Source organism: Gobius niger (genome assembly GCF_951799975.1).
Source record: "Gobius niger genome assembly, chromosome: 3".
NCBI classification, from domain to species: domain Eukaryota; kingdom Metazoa; phylum Chordata; class Actinopteri; order Gobiiformes; family Gobiidae; genus Gobius; species Gobius niger.
In genome coordinates, this window is record NC_136854.1 from 24,777,909 (window position 1) to 24,800,492 (window position 22,584).

General features: G+C 40.1%; 1 protein-coding gene across 1 annotated transcript in view; it reads left to right on the forward strand.

The window, feature by feature from the left end:
- Positions 1 to 22,584, forward strand: part of LOC306961561 (alpha-1,6-mannosylglycoprotein 6-beta-N-acetylglucosaminyltransferase B-like) — a 98,766-nt gene that overhangs the window by 41,633 nt on the left and 34,549 nt on the right. The window contains exons 4-8 of the mRNA XM_079554350.1: positions 1,655 to 1,764; positions 6,048 to 6,121; positions 6,190 to 6,372; positions 7,025 to 7,189; positions 16,824 to 16,993. Coding sequence (XP_079410476.1) covers positions 1,655 to 1,764; positions 6,048 to 6,121; positions 6,190 to 6,372; positions 7,025 to 7,189; positions 16,824 to 16,993 — 702 coding nt within the window. The remainder of the gene's footprint in view (positions 1 to 1,654; positions 1,765 to 6,047; positions 6,122 to 6,189; positions 6,373 to 7,024; positions 7,190 to 16,823; positions 16,994 to 22,584) is intronic.

Below are 22,584 nucleotides of genomic sequence, written 5' to 3' on the forward strand. Positions count from 1 at the left end.
CTTTTTAGATGATAGACTCAGATTGTGCCTTCAATTTGTTAAGCTTAAGTTATTGTAAGTCATTGAACAATTTAAGCACACGCTGATAAATTCTAAAGACCTGTCCAGTGATTATTCAGAAATATGTTTTTAGTTTATACTGCATTCAAATTATGGTCATTTCTACATAATGTGAGCAACAATTGACTTGCTCATATGGTCGTGTACTTGTCATTGTAAAGATAATGCTACTCCATGCATTAATGATTATTCTTTGAAATGCAGAAACACTTCACACCAGGGCAAACTCTGCAGTTAAAGCCATTGACATTGATTACACCTTTACCAATAATAAAAACAAACGGTAACGTAACTGCTCATGATTTTGTTTTGAACCTATGTGCAAAAGTGTTATTCCTTATATATAGACTTTTCAGGATAATAGCCGTTCTGTTGAGGAGAGCATAATAAAGAAGAGTCAAACACACTCAGCACTACTCAAAGTGATGCTTAAGTTTCTCTGTGTCGTCAGATATAGCAAGAACAAAATATTATCAAAGCTTTCTTTATAAGCACAACATCTAACTGGATTGGTTGCTAAATCCTTCACTCTCTAGTTTACGCCATCCTCTGTATTCCCATACATTCCCTTTCCCACAGTTCAGATGTGTAAAATATATTACCCATAATGAATGAATGCACCACTGAATGCAGTTTGTCTTTGTGTGTCTCTATCCTTAGTACTTAATAACCATTGTACAATATATAGATAGGTTAATGTATGCAGGACAGGTGTAAAGTCAAGCAGGCTCTGTTGCTCATGTGAATGTAGATTAAGTAATAAGGGATGAATAATTAGTTTAATACCTTTTCATTGTTGAGCACTTTATGGTGAAAAGTTGACCATCTATAATCCTACTATTGAGAGCTAAATGTTGTTTTGTTAAGTTAAGTAAACTTTCAGTATTGTTGCAGGTTGTGACTTTTCCTGAGGGCTCTCCGTCTGCTACACAAACTCATACATGCATAATTTGTTTAAAGGGACTATAAGGAGTTTAAAAATGTTAAAATTGTGTATTTTCCTCCCCCTACATGTTCCAACAATGTCCTAATGTGTAGAATGAGCCCAGACCTGTTCACCACAACTGCCTCTAAAATCCTGCGCTGTCACTCAAAAACGTGTTGCTTCGGGTCGAATTGCCGTCATGCACGAGCTTAATATAGAAGGTGCAGTTACACGTATGACCTGAGGTGGCAGTAGTGAGTATAAAATGGTCAACTTGCATCTAGTGCCTTTAAACAAACAATGTGAACCATGGGTGAACCATATGCATGTGTGGATGTGCAGCCATGCATCGGCTCATGTTGAAATATGCTCGGCTCTCGCACCACTGTGGGAGAAACACATTCACACAGCGACATCTCTGTCATGTGAATGGAAAGTCTCACTCCACAGAAGTGGTATTAGCAGCATAGGTCTTTTTCTATTTCACGCTCCAACCAAGTGTCAACCGATTTGCATTTCCCACTAATGCTTGGGTACGTAAGAAGGAGGTGATCAAACGCAGCCAACTCAAGAATAATATATAACAATATATGTATAAGTACTGTAATTAGGCAATAAACCCCACTGTCATATAATGTAATGATTTGTGCCTTTTTTGTTATTTTACAGAATTCAACCAGCCGGACTGGTGGAGAGAATCCAAGCTATTGCCCAAAATGTGTCCAACATGGCTAACAGGGTGGAGCAGATTCTACAGAGCACTATTGCCCAAAGTAGAGGTAATATTTATTTATTTACATTTGCATATAAAATCCTACTGGGATTTGTGATATTATATAGAGAGGATTCTGACCCAGGAGGACAACTTTTGACAATATCACTGACAAGTCAAAGTTTGTTTTCTTTTTTGCATCTAGTACTGTGTTGTTGGCAAGAAGTGACACCAGAATACTTTATATTATTCAGAGCCATATTATAGTTTGGCATTTATCAGATGGCGTCTGCCCGACAATATAAAGCAGTGAAGTGTTTGGGTGTATGATGCTATTCACATTCACTAAGGCAAGGGATGTGGCACAACGGGGGAAATATTTCATACTATATTTAATTTTTTTTTGTACAGATTTGTTGGTTGACTTTAGTGTGAAAAATGTTGCAGCAAACGTGCACCCAGCTGGACTTTGCACAGCTGTCAGCCTGTGTTGATGCAACTGCAGTTAAATAAAGGGATACAAAAGAGATGTGCCCACAAACACGCAAATGTGTTTTTAAATGCTGGTTTTGACAGCAGCAGCAGCAGCAGGCATGAAAACAAGAATTAGCCAGTTCATTGTTTTTTTTCAAACTCAGTGTAGTGTTTTTCTTTATTCTGTTTAGTTTAGCTTTATTCTGAAATACCGTTGTTTTACTGCAGTGGTTCTCAACCTGGGGGTCAGGACCCCCAAGGGGGTCGCGAGACAAATTTGGGGGGTCGCCCCAGATCAGATCATTTAGATAAAATATACATATTTTCATTTGCATATAATCTAATGTTTTATTGTCTGTATAGTTTGATGAATTTTATTTCAGCCATTTGTTTTTTTTTCTTTGGTTTTTAAGAATTATGTAGGCTATTGTTCCTATTTCTCACGGTGTGACCCAGGCGGGGGGTCATGAATCCCTTTACCTGTTATAATGGGGGTCGCGGCTCCAAAAGGTTGAGAACCACTGTTTTACTGTGATTGAAATGTACCGAATTATACTTTTATACCAAACCCACAAACCTATAGTAAGTAGTGTACACTTACAGGACCCACACTTATCCCACCATACCCAACCATAATCTCTCTGTCTATCTTTTATTTATATGATATGGACATAAAAGCATTGGACAAACCAGATCCATTGTTTTTAACGTTATAGCAAAACTGCTCATTTGCAACTCTTGTCCATTTGGAAGCTTTTAGAAAAAAACATGATGTTTTTTCTGCTCCACAGTAATTGCCTCTTTGTATGAGAACAAATAGCCATTATGCTTCATTGAGAATCACATTGTCTTTCCACCGCGTCTACAGTGGCACAATGAAAGAGGTGTACGACGTGGTTTTCTCTAATCACAGATAAATTGAAGCGCTGGCGGCAGACGGCATTATCATACAACTCCCTTTACTTATCTACTGTCCGACATGGGTTGAGGCAAATACACAAACCACACAAAAAGGGATGCACGAAAATGATGTCTTTTCCTCAAGCAGCTGTAGCTTTTGTCTCATACAGAGGATCTGTTTAGTTGACCCCACTTGCCCTTTCTGAGTCTGAGGTTACAATCGTGAACGTAATCACAGGTGTTCGTGGGATTACTTAGTAAAAGTAATGCACCTACTGATTACTTTATAGCCTTTCTAAAAGTAATATTTTTCTTCTTTGATTACTTTATTTCAAAAGCAATCTGATTACAAGTTATTTGAGGTTTAAGACTGAAACACTGAAGAAGCACTAAGAGCCCACACACCTGCAGCACAGTGGAGGCGTCACAAGAGACGCTACAGGAAGCAAAAAAGGGACAAACGAGGAGACGGTAAAAGACTGTGGAGCGGAGGGAGCTGCGCAAGAGGAAGAGGAAAGAGGAGGAGGAGGAGCCAGTGTGGAACAAACAGGGACAAACCCAGGACAGAAACATGCTGGTCAGGTTGTCCCATAATGGTGGCGCGCTCAGTCGCCACCATTATGGTGGCGCGCTCAGTCGCCACCATTATGGTGGCGCGCTCAGTCGCACCTGAACACAATTTTCTTGTACAATTGCACAATGACAGATAAAGCACTTACTTACTTACTTAAGCTTTAAAGTTTTTTACAGACAAATGAGCATACAATTTGTCCTCTGCATTTGACCCATCCTTTGATGCTGCTGGGGTGATCAGTAAGGAGCAGTGGGCAGTACCGCGCCCGGGGATCGATCTCCAGATGTGGAGTCAGGCTGATGGTCAGAATCACATGGCTGGAAGATGACCCTATTATGCATGTTGTTGGTTGATGGGGGAAACCGGTGTACCTGGAGCAAACCCATCCAGACACTGTGAGAGAAACATACAAACTCCACACAGAAAGGACCGCACAGTCCGGGAATCAAACCCTGGACCTTTTGAGGCAAGAACTCAAACCACTCAGCCTGACTAAATTTCAAATCTCATCACAATTGCACATTCAATTAAACTTTGCTCTTCACATTTCTTAATCACCTAATCACATTTGACCTGTGCCTATGGCCGATTGTGTCTGTGGTTGTAATTGTAATCATATTTGTAGGCACTCTGTTCGTGAGTGCCAGTGTTTCACGTTGATAGTAAAAAAGCCCTGGGGAAGACTTATTGAGAGAATGTCTCTTTTTCATTAGGCAAATGGAAATAGACAGGCCCCAGAGCAACAGCGAATTTGTTGGTTTGAAGAGAAAATAAAATGAAGTGCGTGAGGCATTACTTTGAACGACAGGACTGCACACTGAGGCGGGATTGCTCCCATTACTGTATGATACGTCTGTCTTTCCCTGCTCTGTCACTCTCACATTTTTAGTCGCAAAAAGCAGTTAACTAAGCCACTGGAGCAATTAATGTAGTGAGTGCAGGCTAACTGAAGGAGACTTGCTAGTGTAACCCCATGATGTTTGACACACAGTGCATTTGTCAGCTCCGGGAACAGTGCAGCCAATACTGTGCAAGGCTGAGGCAGATTTATTGACAGTCCCTACACACATGGCAGAGTATAGCACCAGAGAAAGTATATTGCAATAAAATGTTCAGAGCTAAACGGAGAAAGTCTATTAATATGAGTTATACAGTGCCCCGTCAAGTGCAAGGTCAGTTCTTGAACAATCATTATGTGAATTAATTGAAATTAACTTTAGGCGGAAAATAAGAATGAGGCTTTAACACGCAACATGTGCTGCTAAATGATGGCAGAGATAATGCCGTCTACACTGGAGCATATATATTCACATTAGCCCAAATGAGTTTAAAGGTTATGGATTAAAGAATCATGACTTCTTGTTCACTGCAATGAAATGGAAGCTTATTTGTGTAGCGCTTTTCACATGACACAAGTCACCCAAAGAGCTTCACACAGTGCAGTGCACTGGTGTACTATGTTCACTATGTACTGCAAATCTGACCATTTATTTATTTTTATGTAGTACCAGAATGGGAGGCTGTTGTTGGGATACAGGTAGCTTGGGGGAGCGGCTTGATGTGGTTTAAGGGTCTGTAGTTGACCCAGATCGGTGCAGCTGCGCTCCTGTCAATCCACGCTGTAGCTATGAGGTGCTTTGAGTGAAGGGTTCATCCAGTCAGGGCGAAGTTCATTGAAATTTTTTAAGAACATGCTCTTATACATTTTCTTTAATTTTGGAAAACAAACACCTGTGTGCTACTTTGTAATGTTTTCAATTATTAAACTCATTGTTTTGGTACCAGACTGACTTCATAAACTGATTTTCTTCCAGACTTGTGACATCATAATAAGAGTATTATTTTTGCTTATAATAACTTGGAAAAGTATTTATTGGTATTGTAGTACTTTAGTTTAGTTTAGTACAATGCAATCTGCTTTGTAACAATCTGTAATAACTTGTACCTATGTTGTACATACACATTGGAATTATGTGCATTAGTACTTTGGAGGTACATAATATAATAAGCCCCTTAGTGTTAGGGCTTAAGGTTAGAGTTTGGGTCTTATGTCTCAGTAAATTATGTACCTCCATATCAATGATACACATTACTCGAGTGTGTATGTACTACATAAGATATTACACATTGTTACAGAGCACATTACATTGTACTAAATTTGGCACGTACAATGTATCAAGGGTAGTGTGAAATAAAGTGTTACCTAGTATTTATTAGTAGAATTGAAATGTTGTACATTGCACTCAAGAACTTGGTGTTAGAACAACTAACCCCCCTACCAGAGCTTTACATCGCCTGTTTGTAGAGTAGTTGCAGAAATACTTCTGTCAATTATTGTTCACCTCTACTGAAACAGTTGTAAGAGTCATTTTTGAAGAAGAAAATGTCTCTTTCTTCAACAGCAAGAGAGGGTTCTTCCAGTCAGTGTGAAGTTCCCAGAGAGCCACGCTTCCCTGAGTGTCCTGGTAAAGTCGATGTAAGTGTTGCTATCATGGACACATTATCTGCATCTGCACATCTCTACACTGTTTTTGTCTCCCTCAGTGGATGCGCGCACGATGGACCTCAGACCCCTGCTATGCCTTTTATGGTGTGGATGGCTCTGACTGCTCCTTCCTTATTTACCTGAGTGAGGTGGAGTGGTTCTGCCCCCCGCTGGCCTGGAGGAACCATAGCAGCATGCCAACTCCATTTACTCACCACCAAACTAAAGCTCCCAAAAGACAAGTCAGTAACATTCTCAAGCACTTCTAACATGGTTTTGACTATTTAAACCCTTCTCCCACAACCGACTTCCATTTCCTGAGAGTCAAATCTCAGGGGAAAAAAAGTAAAAGTACGTTGGTACAAGTTACTTGGGTTTATAAGCCCATTGTATCGATAATGGGCTGATGAGTTACTGTCTACTGTGGTCATTAAAGTCATTTGTTTCAGAAAAACCTTTCAGCTAGAGTAATTGTAGCCTCAAATAGTTTCCAAAATTGAGTGTGTGTTATATCCACCTTCCTCTATCTAACTGCTCCTTCCTGCTGTTTACCGGGACTGTTTAGAGAGAAATATTTGTATTTGTTTGTCACTGAAAAATCTACAGCTTGAAGGTGTTCTTTTTCCTTCTTGCTATTATTTTTTCCGGAATGAAAAATAAATCCTGCCTCAACAGAGCATAAAGCAAATACATTTCCAAAGTGCTATTTTAAAAGCTATTCTGTAGATGCTTTGCACAGTCTGACAAAAAGTTGCATCACCCCAGAAAGTGGCTTTTTATTTAGAGAACGTACCAGTGGTTGTCAAACATTTACAAGTAAAACATGCCCCGTGAGATTGCATCAGTCTATCTATGCTATTTCTGTTCATCTGTTAATAGTCCCTTCTGTTCCAGGCTGCTTTTCGGACGGACCTTTCTGTATTATTGGACCAAGTGGGAACAGGGAAAGAGTCCCTAAGCTTCATGAAGCGCAGAATCCGTCGCCTCGCGCAGCAGTGGGCCACAGCCGCCAACCGCCTGGACGCCAAGCTGCAGCAGAGATGGAGAGACCAAAAAAAGGTAAAACATGGGCAGTGTAAGGACAGAGTTTACCTTAATAAATCCTTTTCGTAGTCCCTCTGGGGGTGATAATATACAAATAAAGATATTCTTCTTCTTCATCCATCCATCCATTTTCTTCCACTTTTCCGTTGCCGGGTTGTGGGGGCAGCTGTTAATCATCCCATTAACACTTGTATTAGAAGAATCTTCTTCTTCTTCTTCTTCTTCTTCTTCTTCTTCTTCTTCTTCTTCTTCTTCTTCTTCTTCTTCTTCTTCTTCTTCTTCTTCTTCTTCTTCTTCCATCCCATTAACACTTGTATTAGAAGAATCTTCTTCTTCTTCTTCTTCTTCTTCTTCTTCTTCTTCTTCTTCTTCTTCTTCTTCTTCTTCTTCTTCTTCTTCTTCTTCTTCTTCTTCTTCTTCTTCTTCTTCTTCTTCTTCTTCTAATAATAATAATAATACAAGTGTTAAAGGGATGATTGGGGGGGTCTTTCATCTTCCCGGTTTCTCTGACCAGAAAACCACCCTTGCAACTTCCCTACACCGACCCGGATTCACCAATACACACAAGAAGCTTGCAGGCTAACGGGCAAAGCTAACTGTGGGCTAGCGCCACTTTAGCAGTATTTGCTGCCAAGTTTGAGTGAAAAAAAATAATCTCCATTGTGTAATTGGGTTGTGGCAAAATGTACAATATCCCTCTCTCCCTTTGTCTTTTCTGTCAGCGTGGTTAGAGAGTAAAAAAACGTAACATGCTACAACACCTGCAGTGGCGCTTATAGCCTCACGGGGCATGAGTTACTTAATTCTGCTTTAATATCTTATATATCTAAAACAATTAGTCTTTGAAATTCAGTTTAAGTCCTGTTTATTTATTTCCACATAGCCATAACTTCTGCATTCTCCAAAGATTTGTGATGACATGAATTTGTATCAGAAGTTAAGACTTGGATGATGTTTTGCACCCAATTGATTCACGATTAATGGTTGGCCTTTGTCCAGAATAACAACAAATAAATGGGGACAATGCAACACTGTTTCCTGGTGAGAAGGCAGGTATATAGCCCCAGATCCAACAAAAATCAAATTTAGTCTCTTTTATGAAAAGCCTACATTTTGTATTTTAGCAATTGATCTTTAAAAGGTCCCTTGTTTTTGGGAATTTGAGATTAAAATTCCTCAGAGGAGAAAATATCCTGAAGAACAATGTACTGTGTATGGGAGCATACATTATTCATGGTGGCTGTGATGAAAAATGCAGACATGGAAACTATGGGGTGGCTGGGTTATGCAAATATCCAACTTGAAGAAAGCACCGCTCTCGAGTTTGAATGATTGAAGGCTTAATGATCACTTGTCTAGAGCAGCGTACTCGGCCCCTGTAATTGCAAGGACTTTTCTATATGTTCAAATGTATGCGCTTTGCTGAATTAATGTGAAATGAAACATGTCTGGCCGCATATTCAGAGGCTGCCTGTGCCTCATGCAGTTTCTTCAAAGAAAATGATTTTGCTTTATATAAGGGTGAAGAAAATTGAGACCAGGAAATGATGGTGATTAATGATAACGCTTATGATGAGAAATCAAGCTGTGAGGGTGGCAGACAGAGAATAACTTTCGGAACACAGAGAGGTGCTGCTAAAGAAGAAGTCTGAAGGAAACCTATGGCTGCCTCCTGTGGATAGTGCATACTGCTTCGTGAAAAGATTTATTTAAAATGGCAGTGAATAGAGGATGTGATTAAAACTTTGCGATCCTTGAAAACTTCAGCACATAGCCTTTTACAACTTGCCATAAAGTTTTATTCATCCACCTCTTGTGTCAGATTCTTTAAAACGGGGGGGTTCCGATTTTTTTTTTTTTGGACATAATTGTAAAAAGGAAAACTCAACTTAAAACAGTGGTAATCAAATTATTTCCTGTAGTGGAGTGAATTTCATTTGGCACCATAGAGCTACAGGTAATTAAAGCAGATGCCAATCGTGCTTCCTCTGACCACGCTGACGTCCTCTTCCTCATCCCTCTCTAAACTGAGTTAACATAGTGGAAACAGGCCCCTGTCACAGTGACGGATGCCCCTCTTTCTTGTAGTGCATACAGGGGATTTGTTATCCTCTATCTGGGCTCTGGCGCTGCCTGAACACGAGATACGCCTTACATTGTGCCACCACTATCTCCACAGCAGATGTTTGGTTTTCTCAATGATTTAGCGATGCCTGTCAAAAGCTCTTTGTCACAATTATTATAGATGGGAGTGAAATTCTTCAGTTTGTGCTCTTTGGTTAAGAATTAAAATGTACATGAATTGTAACCAGCTTATTGAAGTGGCTGCTGGCAAATGCATTATTTACTATAAGCATATGAATCAAATCAAGCACATTTCTTGCTTTAGTAGTATGGCCTTTTCCCTTTTGAAGAGGTTACGATTCATTTTGCTGCATGAAACATTACTCAAAGTCAGAGTTGTACAAAACATGTTATTTTCATGATTCCCAAAGGTCCCTGAGGCACTCCTATTATTACATTATTAAACTTTCGACTGCTTTTGAACCATTGTAATTATTTGTTTCACAGTTCACTGTCTTTACATGCCGCTGACTTGATAAGAAAAAATGCAAACTTTTTGTCTGGGCAAAAATGTCTTTTATGGCCCATAAATCAAGCATGAGCGATCTTCTTTGAATTTGCAGCATTGCTGATAATGATAAATACCCTGATTATGCTTAGCTAAATTCTAAACTTGCCTTAAGTATTCTCAAGACCTCTTTTGTTTGGCGTCTAATCTACATCTTTCCCATTTGTAGTGTTCAAACAGCCGGCAATTAATCTCTTTCCGCATTATACTTTCAAAGCAGTGTTTTTCCCCCTCACCGCTGATATCAAACTTTATCAACAGCTCGGGTCAACTACTCAACCTCACATCCCCGATGTTGAAACACATTCTGTTTTACAAATTGCTCTGTACTTTTTTTGTCGACATCAAAGACATTTATAATTTAATGGAGACAATGGGAAAAGGCTACAACAGCTGACTTGCATCCTCTCCCACCTTAGCCGTTTGTCGACATTTAACGCTGTAACTCCACACCCTCTGGGAAATCTTTGACTTCAGACGGCTGCGTGTGTGTAGTTTACAGCATTAGGATGAGTAAAGAAGGTGAGGTTAAGGATAGAGCACTCGGTGGCTGGCAGTGCCAGCTTGTTGTGACATCCATGGCCCTCCCCTGCACAGATGTGACCTTCACTGATGCCATGGCGCCCGCTCTGAAAGTTAGCGCAGCCACAGCATCGGGCTCTGAATGATACAAAAAATACACATTAGCATTCTTTTGTTGAGTAGAGAAGTCGCAACAGCCCTGTGGTCCTGTGACTACTTATTGTTACTTATTGTCTCAGAAAGTTGCCATTGCCATGATACGCGCCAGTCACATACCTCCAGTGGGAATACATAATGTAAAAGTAAAATATATAAATGAATGTATTTGCAAAGTTAGAGATGTTGCATTAATTTATTTATCCGGTCCAGTCCACATTCCAGGTTATATGTGGCTTTGTCACAAACGCAAATAATCATTCATAAAACTCATAACAAATTAGAAATAGAAATAACAAAAATGCTAAACTAGACACTGACAATACTATCTTCACAACGAGTATCGAAGAAAAGTATGTTATGTATTTAGAGCGAATGTTTGGCTACATGTCAAAGCAAAGCGACATTATCTTTTGGGAAACAAGCTGCTGATGTTGAGGTCAATCAGACTCACCAATAAAACACCTGTAATGAAATTAAAGCAATTTCATTTTATTCTTCTGTATTTTGGGGGGGTTAATAAGGAAGTCAAGCAACAAATTCAGTATAAATATACAATTTTCATGTTTTCCCAAACATTATGAATTGGTGGCATAATAAATAGCTGTCCAAGATAAGAGATTATGCATTGATGCAACTTCCTACTACTTTCCGAGGACAGACATGTATGTGGTCGGTGAATTAATCTTCACCTTTCAATGTGTTAACTGGCTTAATTCAATTAAAGGTATGCTTTCTTTGAATTGGTATAATGTCTCTTTTGCATTGGCTTTGCAACTGAGAGATGGTTTATTGGTAATCTATAAAACCGTTTACATTTCACACGTTCACAACAATCAATCCATCAATAGATCAGTACATTTTCTTTAATGGCTCTAAAAGGTGGCGACTTTTTTGGCGATATACAGAACCATGTGCCGTAGATGTTGAAAGAATTATTACCACATCATTTCATACAGCAGAACTCTGGCATAAGCTCTGTTTGTCTCTGTTTAATTTTATTTTGAAAGCCTGCTGCCTCGCTTCTCGGGTGATTCACTGGTTTTGGCAGGTGTAACTGTGCTCCACTCCCGAAGGATGGTAACAACAGAAGATCTTTGCAAAAATCACCAACCTCCGGGTGAGCGAGCAGGCTTTTAGACCGAGCACACAAACTGTTGAGGATGCCAGGCTGAGGCAATTGCATGCAAACAAGCCCAATCTGAAATTCCCCTGTGCACACCTCCACACACTCATACATACTGCATCTGGGAGTGCTACAAGTCAACTGAATAAAGAGCTGTGCAGCCTCGCAGCGTGTGTGATCAAAACTGAGGAAGTGCAGATCTAGTTTCAGAGCCGCTCCCTTTGTCTTTGGCCCATTTGTGTGGCGTCTCCGTGTGTTCCATCTTCATTTTCAAGTGTGCACTCGTGTAAAATAGGCAGAAGTGTGTTGGCGGTGAGAGCCACCCACACCAGCTACTTCTTGTTTAAGCAATTGATTTCCACACTCTGATATAAGGCTTACTTTTCCACTGTTACTCAGATAGGCTTCACTAAACTACTTCCTAATCTTCTCCCATATGGAGACATTAGCCCTTGCAAATAGAGATAGATTTATCCTTTTAGTGGCAGGCAGCTGCTCAGGCTCTCATCAAATCTAACTTTCTGTTGACTTTGTATTGAGTCGTGTGCTGTGCAAATGTCTTAAGCAGGTTTTTGATGAAGGGTATGATCAGACAAAGATGTGTTGGTACTGAAAATAAAAAAAAATGCAAAAGAAGAAAAACAGTACCTTCCAAGCCTGTAGACAGTGGTTCTTCCACACAACTAAAAAGGTATTAAGATTCTGTACAGGGGAAATGATTGCTGAGAGATACATACCTTGACTGTGGAAAACAATCATCTCAAAATGATGCAGAATCCCACACATTTGTATTCCTCTACGTAGGTCCACACCAGCATTCATTACTCCCATTACAGACCTCAATCCGTAGCACCCATAGTTAAAAGCCCTCTTCAGCGTCACTAAAAAGTTTGCACCGTCATGTAATTGTATAATGTAGTATGTAGTGCGTCCCATATTTATTTTGCAGTCGTGCGTCGCCATTGCCATTTTGAGAAATACATCTCCTTCTGTCCTTCTGCACATGTTTGCGTGATGAACCAAAGCCAAAGCTTGAATGATGTTTGCGCCACCAATTTTCTCTTGTGCCATCTGCCACCCAAACTGTAATTAGATTTCACTTATCTTTCTCTATGAAGCAGACGTTAATAGACCAGGCTTATGAGATCAGGGGATATTTCACACCAGCTGAAACCTCTCTATGGCTTGGCAAAGTGTCTCCACCGCTGTGCAAGTTTTACACACATTTTAGAGGTTAATGGCAGTGATGGTGAAAACAGGGATTTTAAAAATGCATTACTTTGAGGTAGACTATTTCTCTTCCAGGGGGGCCACAGCCCATGCTAATGTTTATATTTTTATTTGGAAGAGCTATTTCATGTGGGCTAATATGAATAATATCAATATTATGTGGACTATTAAAAACATTCTTAGAGCCATAGATAACAAATTGAACACAATGAACTTTATATTGAGGAAGCTAAATCTGCTAAACTGCTTCTGAGAGGATTGCACACAATACTAAACCAACTTTTTTTCAGCCCATAAACTGTATACACAGCGTTCTAATAGTATTGTCTAATGTTCCCAGTGCATTTTTGCCGTTGTAGTATTTAGTAGTGAACTGAAATTTGAAATTGCTCACGTCATAACCTGAGTGTGATCACAAAAATGGCATAACCGCTTGTCCATCCAAAGCGCAGAAAGTTCGTCTTGCGCGGTTTGTGTGAGCGCAGCTGATTGGCTAAACTACCTGCACAGTGGTGAACTGTTGTATTTGTCGCAGAAATAATAATATAATAATAATATTTTTTTATACGTAGCTCTTGCGATAGCGCTACAGATAAGTGCTCATCATTTGTTGAAAGGAACCGACGTTTAGACGCCTCTATATCCTTTGCCCGGGGCTGATTGTTGCAGAAAAAAACTAAAACTCTTCTTCTTCTTCAGGAGCAAATCTCACAAACGCAGCTCAAAGCAAACTCGTAATATTTCATGCCGCTGGGATGATGGTTTCTGTTCCCTTCGCATTTCATGTGCTCCTGGCGCATGCTTTTGTCTGACATAAACAAACAACGCTATGTGATGATGTCATCAGGCCGTGCAGCTTGGTTTGCTTGGGTAGGTGTGAGGGCTGGCCAGCAGGGGGCAGGTGAGCCAGGGATGTCTCTAATAGAGGGTTAGTTGAGAAACTGTAGCATATGTAATATCATTTTGGACTTTTTTAGCAGTCCAAAGAAAACTATTATAATTGGGATTATTATTTTTTCAATAATCGAGCAGCCCTACTATAATGGATAATTCCTGGATGACTTAGAGCCTACATATACTCATCAATGGACATTTATTCATACTAGTGGTTAATTACAGGTCTGTCATTAATTAATCACAATTAACACGTTAAAGTCCCACCCCTAATTCATAAGCATATAATATTAGGAACTTATAAAAATGGAACCCCTTCACATTCATGAAATGTTCTCAAACTTTCTTGGAAAGCTTGTGTGCCTTGGCCTTGAGATCATTATGCATAACACGTCGTTTTTGGCTCTGTTTGGCAGCAATACCAGCAGGAAGTCTGCATGCTGTGTTTGCTTAATCAGGATTACTCAACAGAGTGACACTCAGACATAGTAGTGTCTAATCTACTGTAAATGTCTAGTGTGGCTCAATTCTCAGTGGTCTGCACAGCAAGATGGAGTTACGAATGAGACACTATCGTCTTCTTTTTTCATTGCTGGTATATGCAGCATTCAGCAGGCATACTGTACACTCAGTGGAGAACTCACTCGTGCTAGCACCAAGATTTAAACCAATAATCTTTAAGGGACATTGCTCGCTGGCTCTGATTTGTATGTGTTTGTGTTAAAGTGAAAGTGTGTAATATAGCAATATAAGAGAGCGACCAAAATTTCAAAAGTAAACAAGCAATCAATCTCTCTTGCATCCTGATTGGACCTGACAGGCCAGGTCACAACTAAGCTCGTCTCACTGGTCAAAGTTGAGCTGAACACTACAAGATTTTTTGCCTGATTCTTGAGTTCTTCCCAAGTCGTGACTAGTTTATAGAGAATTGTGTCTCATAGGTTTCACGACTCGACTCGCATTCGAATTGTGTAATGTGGGCAGCAGAAAGACACGATTAAACCCCAGTCGCAGTAAATCAAATGTTTGAATTTAATTTAACGGCCGATTTTGAACGCACAGAAAGTGAGTGGGTGGATTTACCAAAATGTGAACGCACGGAAAGTAGAGGCAAATAGCAGAGCAGAATACACGCACAGAAAACTGTAGCTCTCTCCCTTGACATTTCTCTATCGAAACAACTAAGTAATGGCAAGCCAAACAGCACTACTTTATATCACCAAAAGTTCACAAGAACCACTTTTCCCAGCCACATTTCAACCACAAACCAGACTTTAGTGGCACTCATTGTTCTCAATCATTGCACTCATTGTTCGGACAATGCAGCCACTCCTCTCCACGGGGGCTGATGTCTGTCCATCTCTTGTTCTTATTAAATCAGCTGGAGATACGGCCCACGAGGAAAACCCAAACCTGCACCACTGAACCGTGTTTGGCAGACAGGGATCACATGACATTGTTGATCAATCAACACATGCTTCTCATGCTCACAAACAGGCAAATCGTTGCAGTTTTTTCTCCATAGAGACAAATAAACCAGGGAGAGAGGACAGAGATGCCGCACAGTATAGAGTCCTTCCTGCAGCAACGTTGGCATCAGCTGTTTGACAGACTTGTGTTGTGTGGCTGCTCTCATCATTCTCGCTTGTTATGTGTGGACCCAGGTCATTATAACCAGGCTCACGTTTGCCGCTGCTGCCAAACTGAAATGGATCCATGCAATCAGAATTGTTTATTTGAGCTCACATGTTGTTTGTGAGCAGCGTCACTCTTGGGACGCGAAAGTACCCTCAATAACAATCTAGCTTTTTCCAATAGGCAGTAAATGACCAAAACTACATAGGAGAGCAGGTGAGTTTCGTGATTTAACCACAAATAACACTGCATCAGTGACACATGTTTGCCCATTGCCAATTGTTAACTCCGCTGCCTGTTTGGTGGCGCATGTTCCGCTGTTGCTGATGCCCCAGTCACCAGGCTCAGTCGCTGGTACAGCACTGAGTTGAAGTGGCTTGTTTTAATCCTTTTTCATTTCTTACTTTGCCGTGTGCTAGCTGATGCAGAAAATCGGGGTCAAATCCTTGCACCCAATTCCTTGATCCCCTATCTGGATCGCTAAGTGTGGACATTCTGCAAACCTTCCATAGCTGACTCTATAATGAATGTTACACTCACGCTTTTAATGAAGGATTTCTATGGACTCCTTTCCATTGAAGCATGAGAGGATCATTCACCAAGGATTTCAAAGAATTATCTTAGACATAATTTTCTTTTCTGGGTTGCATTTTTGATGGTTTTACTCCTGAAACTCATTAAAGAACTTTGAATGGCAGGGGCTTAACATTCAAGGAGCTTAACTTTAGGAAATATACCAGTGTGTGTGTGTGTGTGTGTGTGTGTGTGTGTGTGTGTGCGTGTGCGTGTGCGTGTGCGTGTGCGTGTGCGTGTGCGTGTGCGTGTGCGTGTGTGTGTGTGTGTTAGCGGTAATGCAAATTTAATTGTCGGGTGCAGTGACTTTCAAGCTGGAATACACATTTAGTGGCTCAGAAATCTTTACAGTCTGGATTTAGTTGATTTTGGTTTTATTCAGCGTTCTTTTTCATTTCCTATAGGGGTAGTGCTATGTGTATTGCTTGTAGCTATCTTTTTATGGGGGTTCAGACTTGAACATCAGGGTATTTGTTTCAGTTCAATCAGATTATTACTCTTTATGTTCACATTTGATTTTTATTTCTTTCTATATTGTAAATTTTGTTTATTTGGTCAGGACACATTAGACACCTGCATGTAAACACGAACCGTTGTCCTGCATCTAACCCCTGAACCACTGTTGCCCTAAGCTTTCAGGACCACAGGTCTTCTATTCTGGCACTAACTAGGTCCAACTCTGAAATCCAATGAGAATTGGCATTGTCATGGAGTTGGCTTTAGCTCAGATTTCTGTCATGGTTAAGTCCAGGTGCCGTGCTGGGTTATATGACCTTGAACTTGTTCTTGATTAGTAATATATAAGTTTGAAATCTTTTTCTCACCAGTATAGTTTTAGTAGAGTAGAGTTTTATATTCATGATATTATTCTGCCTCTGCAGATCCTGGTGCATGTGGGCTTCCTGACAGAGGAGTCTGGAGATGTTTTCAGCCCGAAGGTGCTGAAGGGAGGTCCACTGGGAGAGATGGTCCAGTGGGCGGACATCTTGACTGCTCTGCATGTTCTGGGGCATAATCTCAAGATCTCCATGTCACTCAAAGAGCTGCAGGGGTAAGTTCGACTCTTTTATAACTATTAATGTATGTGACTATTCCACTGCATTGCAATATGATTTACATCATGCACTTTGTTTTATGCATATATGTTGGTGTTGAGTTTGTGTGTTTCTGCAAAAGTGCAGAAACAGTCTTCCATTTTGATGCTATGTTTTCATCCATCCATCCATCCATTTTCTTCCGCTTTATCCGGGGCCGGGTCACTGCTACATAATGTTTTAGTTTAAGATAGGGTTATGGTTGGGTCTAACAAACTCCAATGAGCCACTGATTATGGACCACTGAGGGTTTTACAGTGGTCCATACAGTGGTCCATGTACAGTCAGATTCCCTTTTGATGTGCAAAGGAAACCTAATTTGAAGGGATTTTCTTCTAATCTTCTAATTTAGTCATATAAATTGTGGGTTTTGCCAGTGTTAAATTTAGAAGAAGAGCATTTTGTCTTAATCTCTCATGTTGGCTTTGATTTGCTTATGCAACTTGTAGCACACAATTAGCTCATAATTAAACACTATCACCACTTAACCCATTAGTCGTGAGGGCCATAAGGTTGTGCTGAATAATTTGCTACTTTGCTACAGTATTGATCACGCCTGGACACGACTTCTCATCCCCCCCCCCCCCCCCCGTGTCAGCACACGTCGCCATGTTTCTGCTGACAGACACTGCTCTTGAGCCAAACCATTCACTTTGCATTTGCGCTGTTGAACGGATGTAAATCTACTTTGTTGTGAAAGATCCCTTAGGCTCGCTCTGTCCGGCCTAATATCTGCCTCATAGTGGAGACTGTATAAATCACATCGCTTGTCGGGCTTGCATTAAGATGGATGGGCCTCGGTTGAGTTATGAACAAGCATGGAAGACAAGACTCTGCGCCTGTGGTTGTCTTTGGGCAGCCTTGATTAGAGCGATTCTCTTTGTTTTCTAGTCGTCGTTGATCATTTTGACGACACAGGTAGAGGGCGTAGATCAATATAATGAAGTCTACAGAGACCCAAGCGTTTTGTGCTGTGCCTTGACCATGACAACTCTCACAAATCACGCAAGAAGTATTGTATTGACCCCACAGCCTACAGGAGTAATTCGCCCAGGCTTATAACCCGCCTGCAGGGGACCCAAAGAATTTGCAGAAAAATCGTGTGGAATTGTATGTTTCAAAAATGACTTTGGAGATGACATGGGTGTCTGCACGGCGGGGTTAAAATGGATGGTACGGTCTCGGTACCAGTGTGTCTTCCTCGTCATGCTGCCTGCTATTTCAAATGGTAAAATGTAAATTTTCAAGTGAGAAAAAAACATTTCAACACTCCACGGGACCATGGGAGAAAGTGTTTTAGATTAGAGGAAGAGTTCTCATTTTTCTTGCTTAGGGCATATACAGCTTAGACTCTTTAGAGTTTAGCAATACAGGAGAGAGAAACAGTAGAGCAGTCTTGAGTGTGATGTGTGAACATTACTGGTCTGGCACGTTTCATTTTCTGTAGCCTCTGCCTTCAGCCAAATAAGAGTCAAGGTTAAAGTGATGTGGCATTATAATAAATCTGTCAGAGGGTGAGAATTGCTTCAACTTTTCTACTTGTAACCTTTAAAGATGACGGAGAAAAGGTCTGCTTGGTATTTTATTAAATCATTATGTTTCTTTCATTACACCAAGCTTTAGTCAAATGAAAATAATAATATTAATAGGAAGCACAAATGGTGGTTCTCGGACCTAGCAGGGGGTACCTGAATATTATTTTGATAGGAAAGTCCATATTTTGCCGTTCTTACAAATAGCGATTTTAAAGCAGTACTAAGTAGCTTATTTACCTTAATAAATCATTTTCTTAGTCTCTCTAAGTGGTAATGTGATGATTGGGGGGGTCTTTCATCTCCCCCTGGTATCTCTGGCCAGAAAAACACAATTGGAACTTCCCTGCCACCGGGTCGGAGTTACCAATGCACACAAATGGAATCACAAAAAAGAAGCTAACAGGCTAACAGGCAAAGCTAACTGCGGGCTTGTGCCAATTAAACAGTATTTGCAGCCAAGTTTGAGAGACAACAATTATCTCCATTGTGTAATTGGATGTACAATATCCCTCTCTCCCTTTGTATTTTCTGTCAGCATAGTATTTGCTCTCATGGAAAATTAATGTGTAAAAACGGCTACGGCACCTGCAGTTCAGTTTATGGCCTCTAGGGGCATGAGTTACTTAGTACTGCTTTAAGTGATTGCTGTCTAAATAAACTGCAACACTCTTGAGGTAGGGGGTACATGAACCACCATTGAAAGGTCCAAGGGGTCCGCAAGACTAAAAAGGTTGGGAACCACTGTACTAAACTACCAAGCCTAGGCCTAGACACAGATAATACCATAATTAAAACCATAAGGCAAAACTTTTCACCCAATAATAATGCACAAGGTTTAAAGACAAACATAAAGTTTAAAGATGCGTTTTCTAGATGCTTTGTTTGGGTGAAATGAAATGTGAAATGAATCTGAAATGTCCCGCATTGACTGGAGGATTTGAGTAGTATGTCACCAAATGTTATTGTGATATTGAGCTTTGTGTAAAAATCTGTGTTGATGTATCCTTCATTTGCTCAGTATATTCCCATTTTAAGCATTAAGAGGCATTGTGCATATTCAGTCCATTTTTTAGTCCACCTTTTGTGCTATTATTGCAGCCCGACCTCTTTTAGCCAGCATCGGCGCTCAGTGTTATTAACAGCAGTCATCACAGCTCCAAGCCAATTACCACACAATCCTCCAGGTGGAAACATCAACAAGTCTGTATTATTCTCTCTAATCACCGACAGGAGCAGAGGTCAGCGCTCACATTCAGTCAAGCATAAAGAACCAAGAGGACACAGACAATTATTAGCACAAGAGAAAGGAAGGCAAAATAGTGTCACTGGGTACCTTTTTTTGAATAGACTCATTTACATACTATTATTGGCATGAATGTTTGTTAACTCCAACAAAAACAATTGGTAGGTTTTCTCCTGGACTGTTTTTGTGACCGAAGAGTGAATGGAATATGTGCCAGTTCAGTAAACAACTATTACATTTGGGGCGGCGCACACTGTCGTTGTGTCCTTGGGCAAGACACTTCACCCGCCTTGCGCCCAGTGTCTGCGCACACCGGTGTATGAATGAGAGAGTGAATGCGTGAGTGGTTCCTTGATGTAAAGTGCGTTAAACAGGTAGAAAGGCACTATATAAATGGGGCCATTTACTATTTTGTTCATATATATATATATATATATATATATATATCATGTTAATGCAAATATACTGGGACCATATACTTCTGTTGCAATACAATATGTATCACGATGCAGAGGGTTCAATTCTACAACTGAAACTGAAAGTGTGTAGACTTTATTATTATGCCGCAGTGTTAATTTTGACAACATATTTTAATTTAGTTTTAGTTTTAGTCTTTTGACTAAAATGTAATTTAATTTTAGTCGAGATTTAGTCAAAAAAATCTTTTCAATTTTAGTCTAGTTTTAGTCGACTAAAATTGCATGTCAATGTAGTCGACTAAATTTAAGATTAATTTAGTCAGCTTTGGTTTTATAATATGTATTATAATCATATTCAATAAAGCTCTTCTGCTTTATGGAGCTGCTCCACATGAACAAAGCTCAGAGCTGATCCTTTGGTAGAGAATTTACATGATATGAGGCTCTTTCAGACGCTCAATAGAAGTTTGGATGATTTTAGTCTCTCCTTTTCATTTTTATTTAGTCTTATTTTAGTCGACTAAAATATCAGGACATTTTAGTCATAGTTTTAGTCTCATGAAAAACTTTTAATATAGTTTTAGTCCAATTTTAGTCGTCAAAAATAACACTTTGACTAAAATTAAGACTAAATATTTTAGTCGACGAAATTAACACTGTTATGCCGTTACTTTTTCTCATACCAAGTGGGAACGAAATGCTGCCATTTTCAGCAGCTGTAACCGACTGAGGTGTTCAGTGCTGAGAGACATTGCCAATGTGAGAAATGTGTTAACACAACCACTATTGATCAAGACACATAAGCTGAAATATTAGGCTTGTCAGGAATGGTCTAAAGACAAATCCTAGGAGTCGAGTTTCAATTCCAATTTCAACCTGAAATGGTCCAAATGACTCTGATTTCTTTAATGATACCTGCCACCCCTGAATCCTTCCTCTATCTTGCTGGCACCAAAGTCAGAGTAGAGCTTTATGCCCATTACTGATCCAGCCATGAGCCCATTCATCTGTCCATTAAACCATTGCAGTGTTGTATTGTTTGTAGACCATTCCTGACCCAGTCTAAACATTTCAGCTCATGTGTCTTGTTTAACAGTGGTCAAGTTTCCACTTTTCCCACATATCTCTCAGCACTGAACTCCTTGTACTTCTGGACACTTCAGGTCCGTTACAGCTGCTGAAAATGACGCCGATGGAATGTCATCTCATTTCTCACGGCCCTGTTGGCTATTGAACAACAAAATGTGTCATGGTTGTGTCCCGCAATATATGTTGAACTTTCAAGTGTGCTGCATCCTTTTGACCATCTATTAAAAAACTATTAGTGACTTTTCAGAGTTGTTCAGATGTCTTTTCCTTCCCTTTCTGTGTGAGGGGAAATAGATGCACAATAATTCTGCACATATGATTCAGACCGTGGACTGGCTTTGAGTTATTCAGTTCATATAAATCAGTATGAGTATGGCTCCTTTCCAACAAACTATTACAAAGTTGTATTTTGTCCCAGCACTAGCAGCCATGATTGTTTTGTTGGTTTTCATGTTAGCATAGGGCCGCTGATTTCATGCTGCCATGTGTTTTTTTCTACTTGAGATGTATCTATTATTGTCCCAGTTAGGTATTTCATTTTTATGTGTGCAATAAATTGAGTCTTGATAAATGTGTCAAGCACTTAAAATACAATAGGATGTTGGACATTTCTTTTGTGTGATAATGCTTGTGACCCCTTATATGGGTATTATGAATGAATGCATTATTTGACTTCTTTTTCTGTGTTTGTGTGTGAAAATTCAGCTGCATTTGCTCACAGAAACTGTTGTCCGTATTGACTTTTAAAAATCGAACCTCGAGTGGAGAAATGTTTCACTGAATTTGGATGAAGAACAAACAGTCTAAAAACTTTGCTTGGGGCAGCACAGGCGAGCTTTAGAACAATCTGAACAAAAAGTGCTTTGGGGCTGTCCACCTCCGCAGTCCCGGCTCCACCTGATGTACAGCGGTGGGTGTGCAAGTCGATGATGCACTGCTCTCTCCCCGACTCTGTTTGGGCTCTGGGATTGGCTGAGTAATTAGCCTCTGTGGAAATGATGCAGCCCAGAGTTCTGCTACTCTATAAAATGCTGGGCAAGTTTCTCTCCAGTATTTTGGCCGAAATAATTCAGTGGAAAACGTGCGGTTAGTGGATGTAGAGTTGGCCATGATTTATTGGTTTGTACAATGCTTGGTAATTTATGCTAATTTTATGAACATTTTAATAGTTCCCATAAGCTAATGAGCAAGCGGTAGCCCCAAAATCATGATAAAAAAGAGACAAAAGATTCCTTTGTTTTTTCTAAAATGAGGAGGAAGGA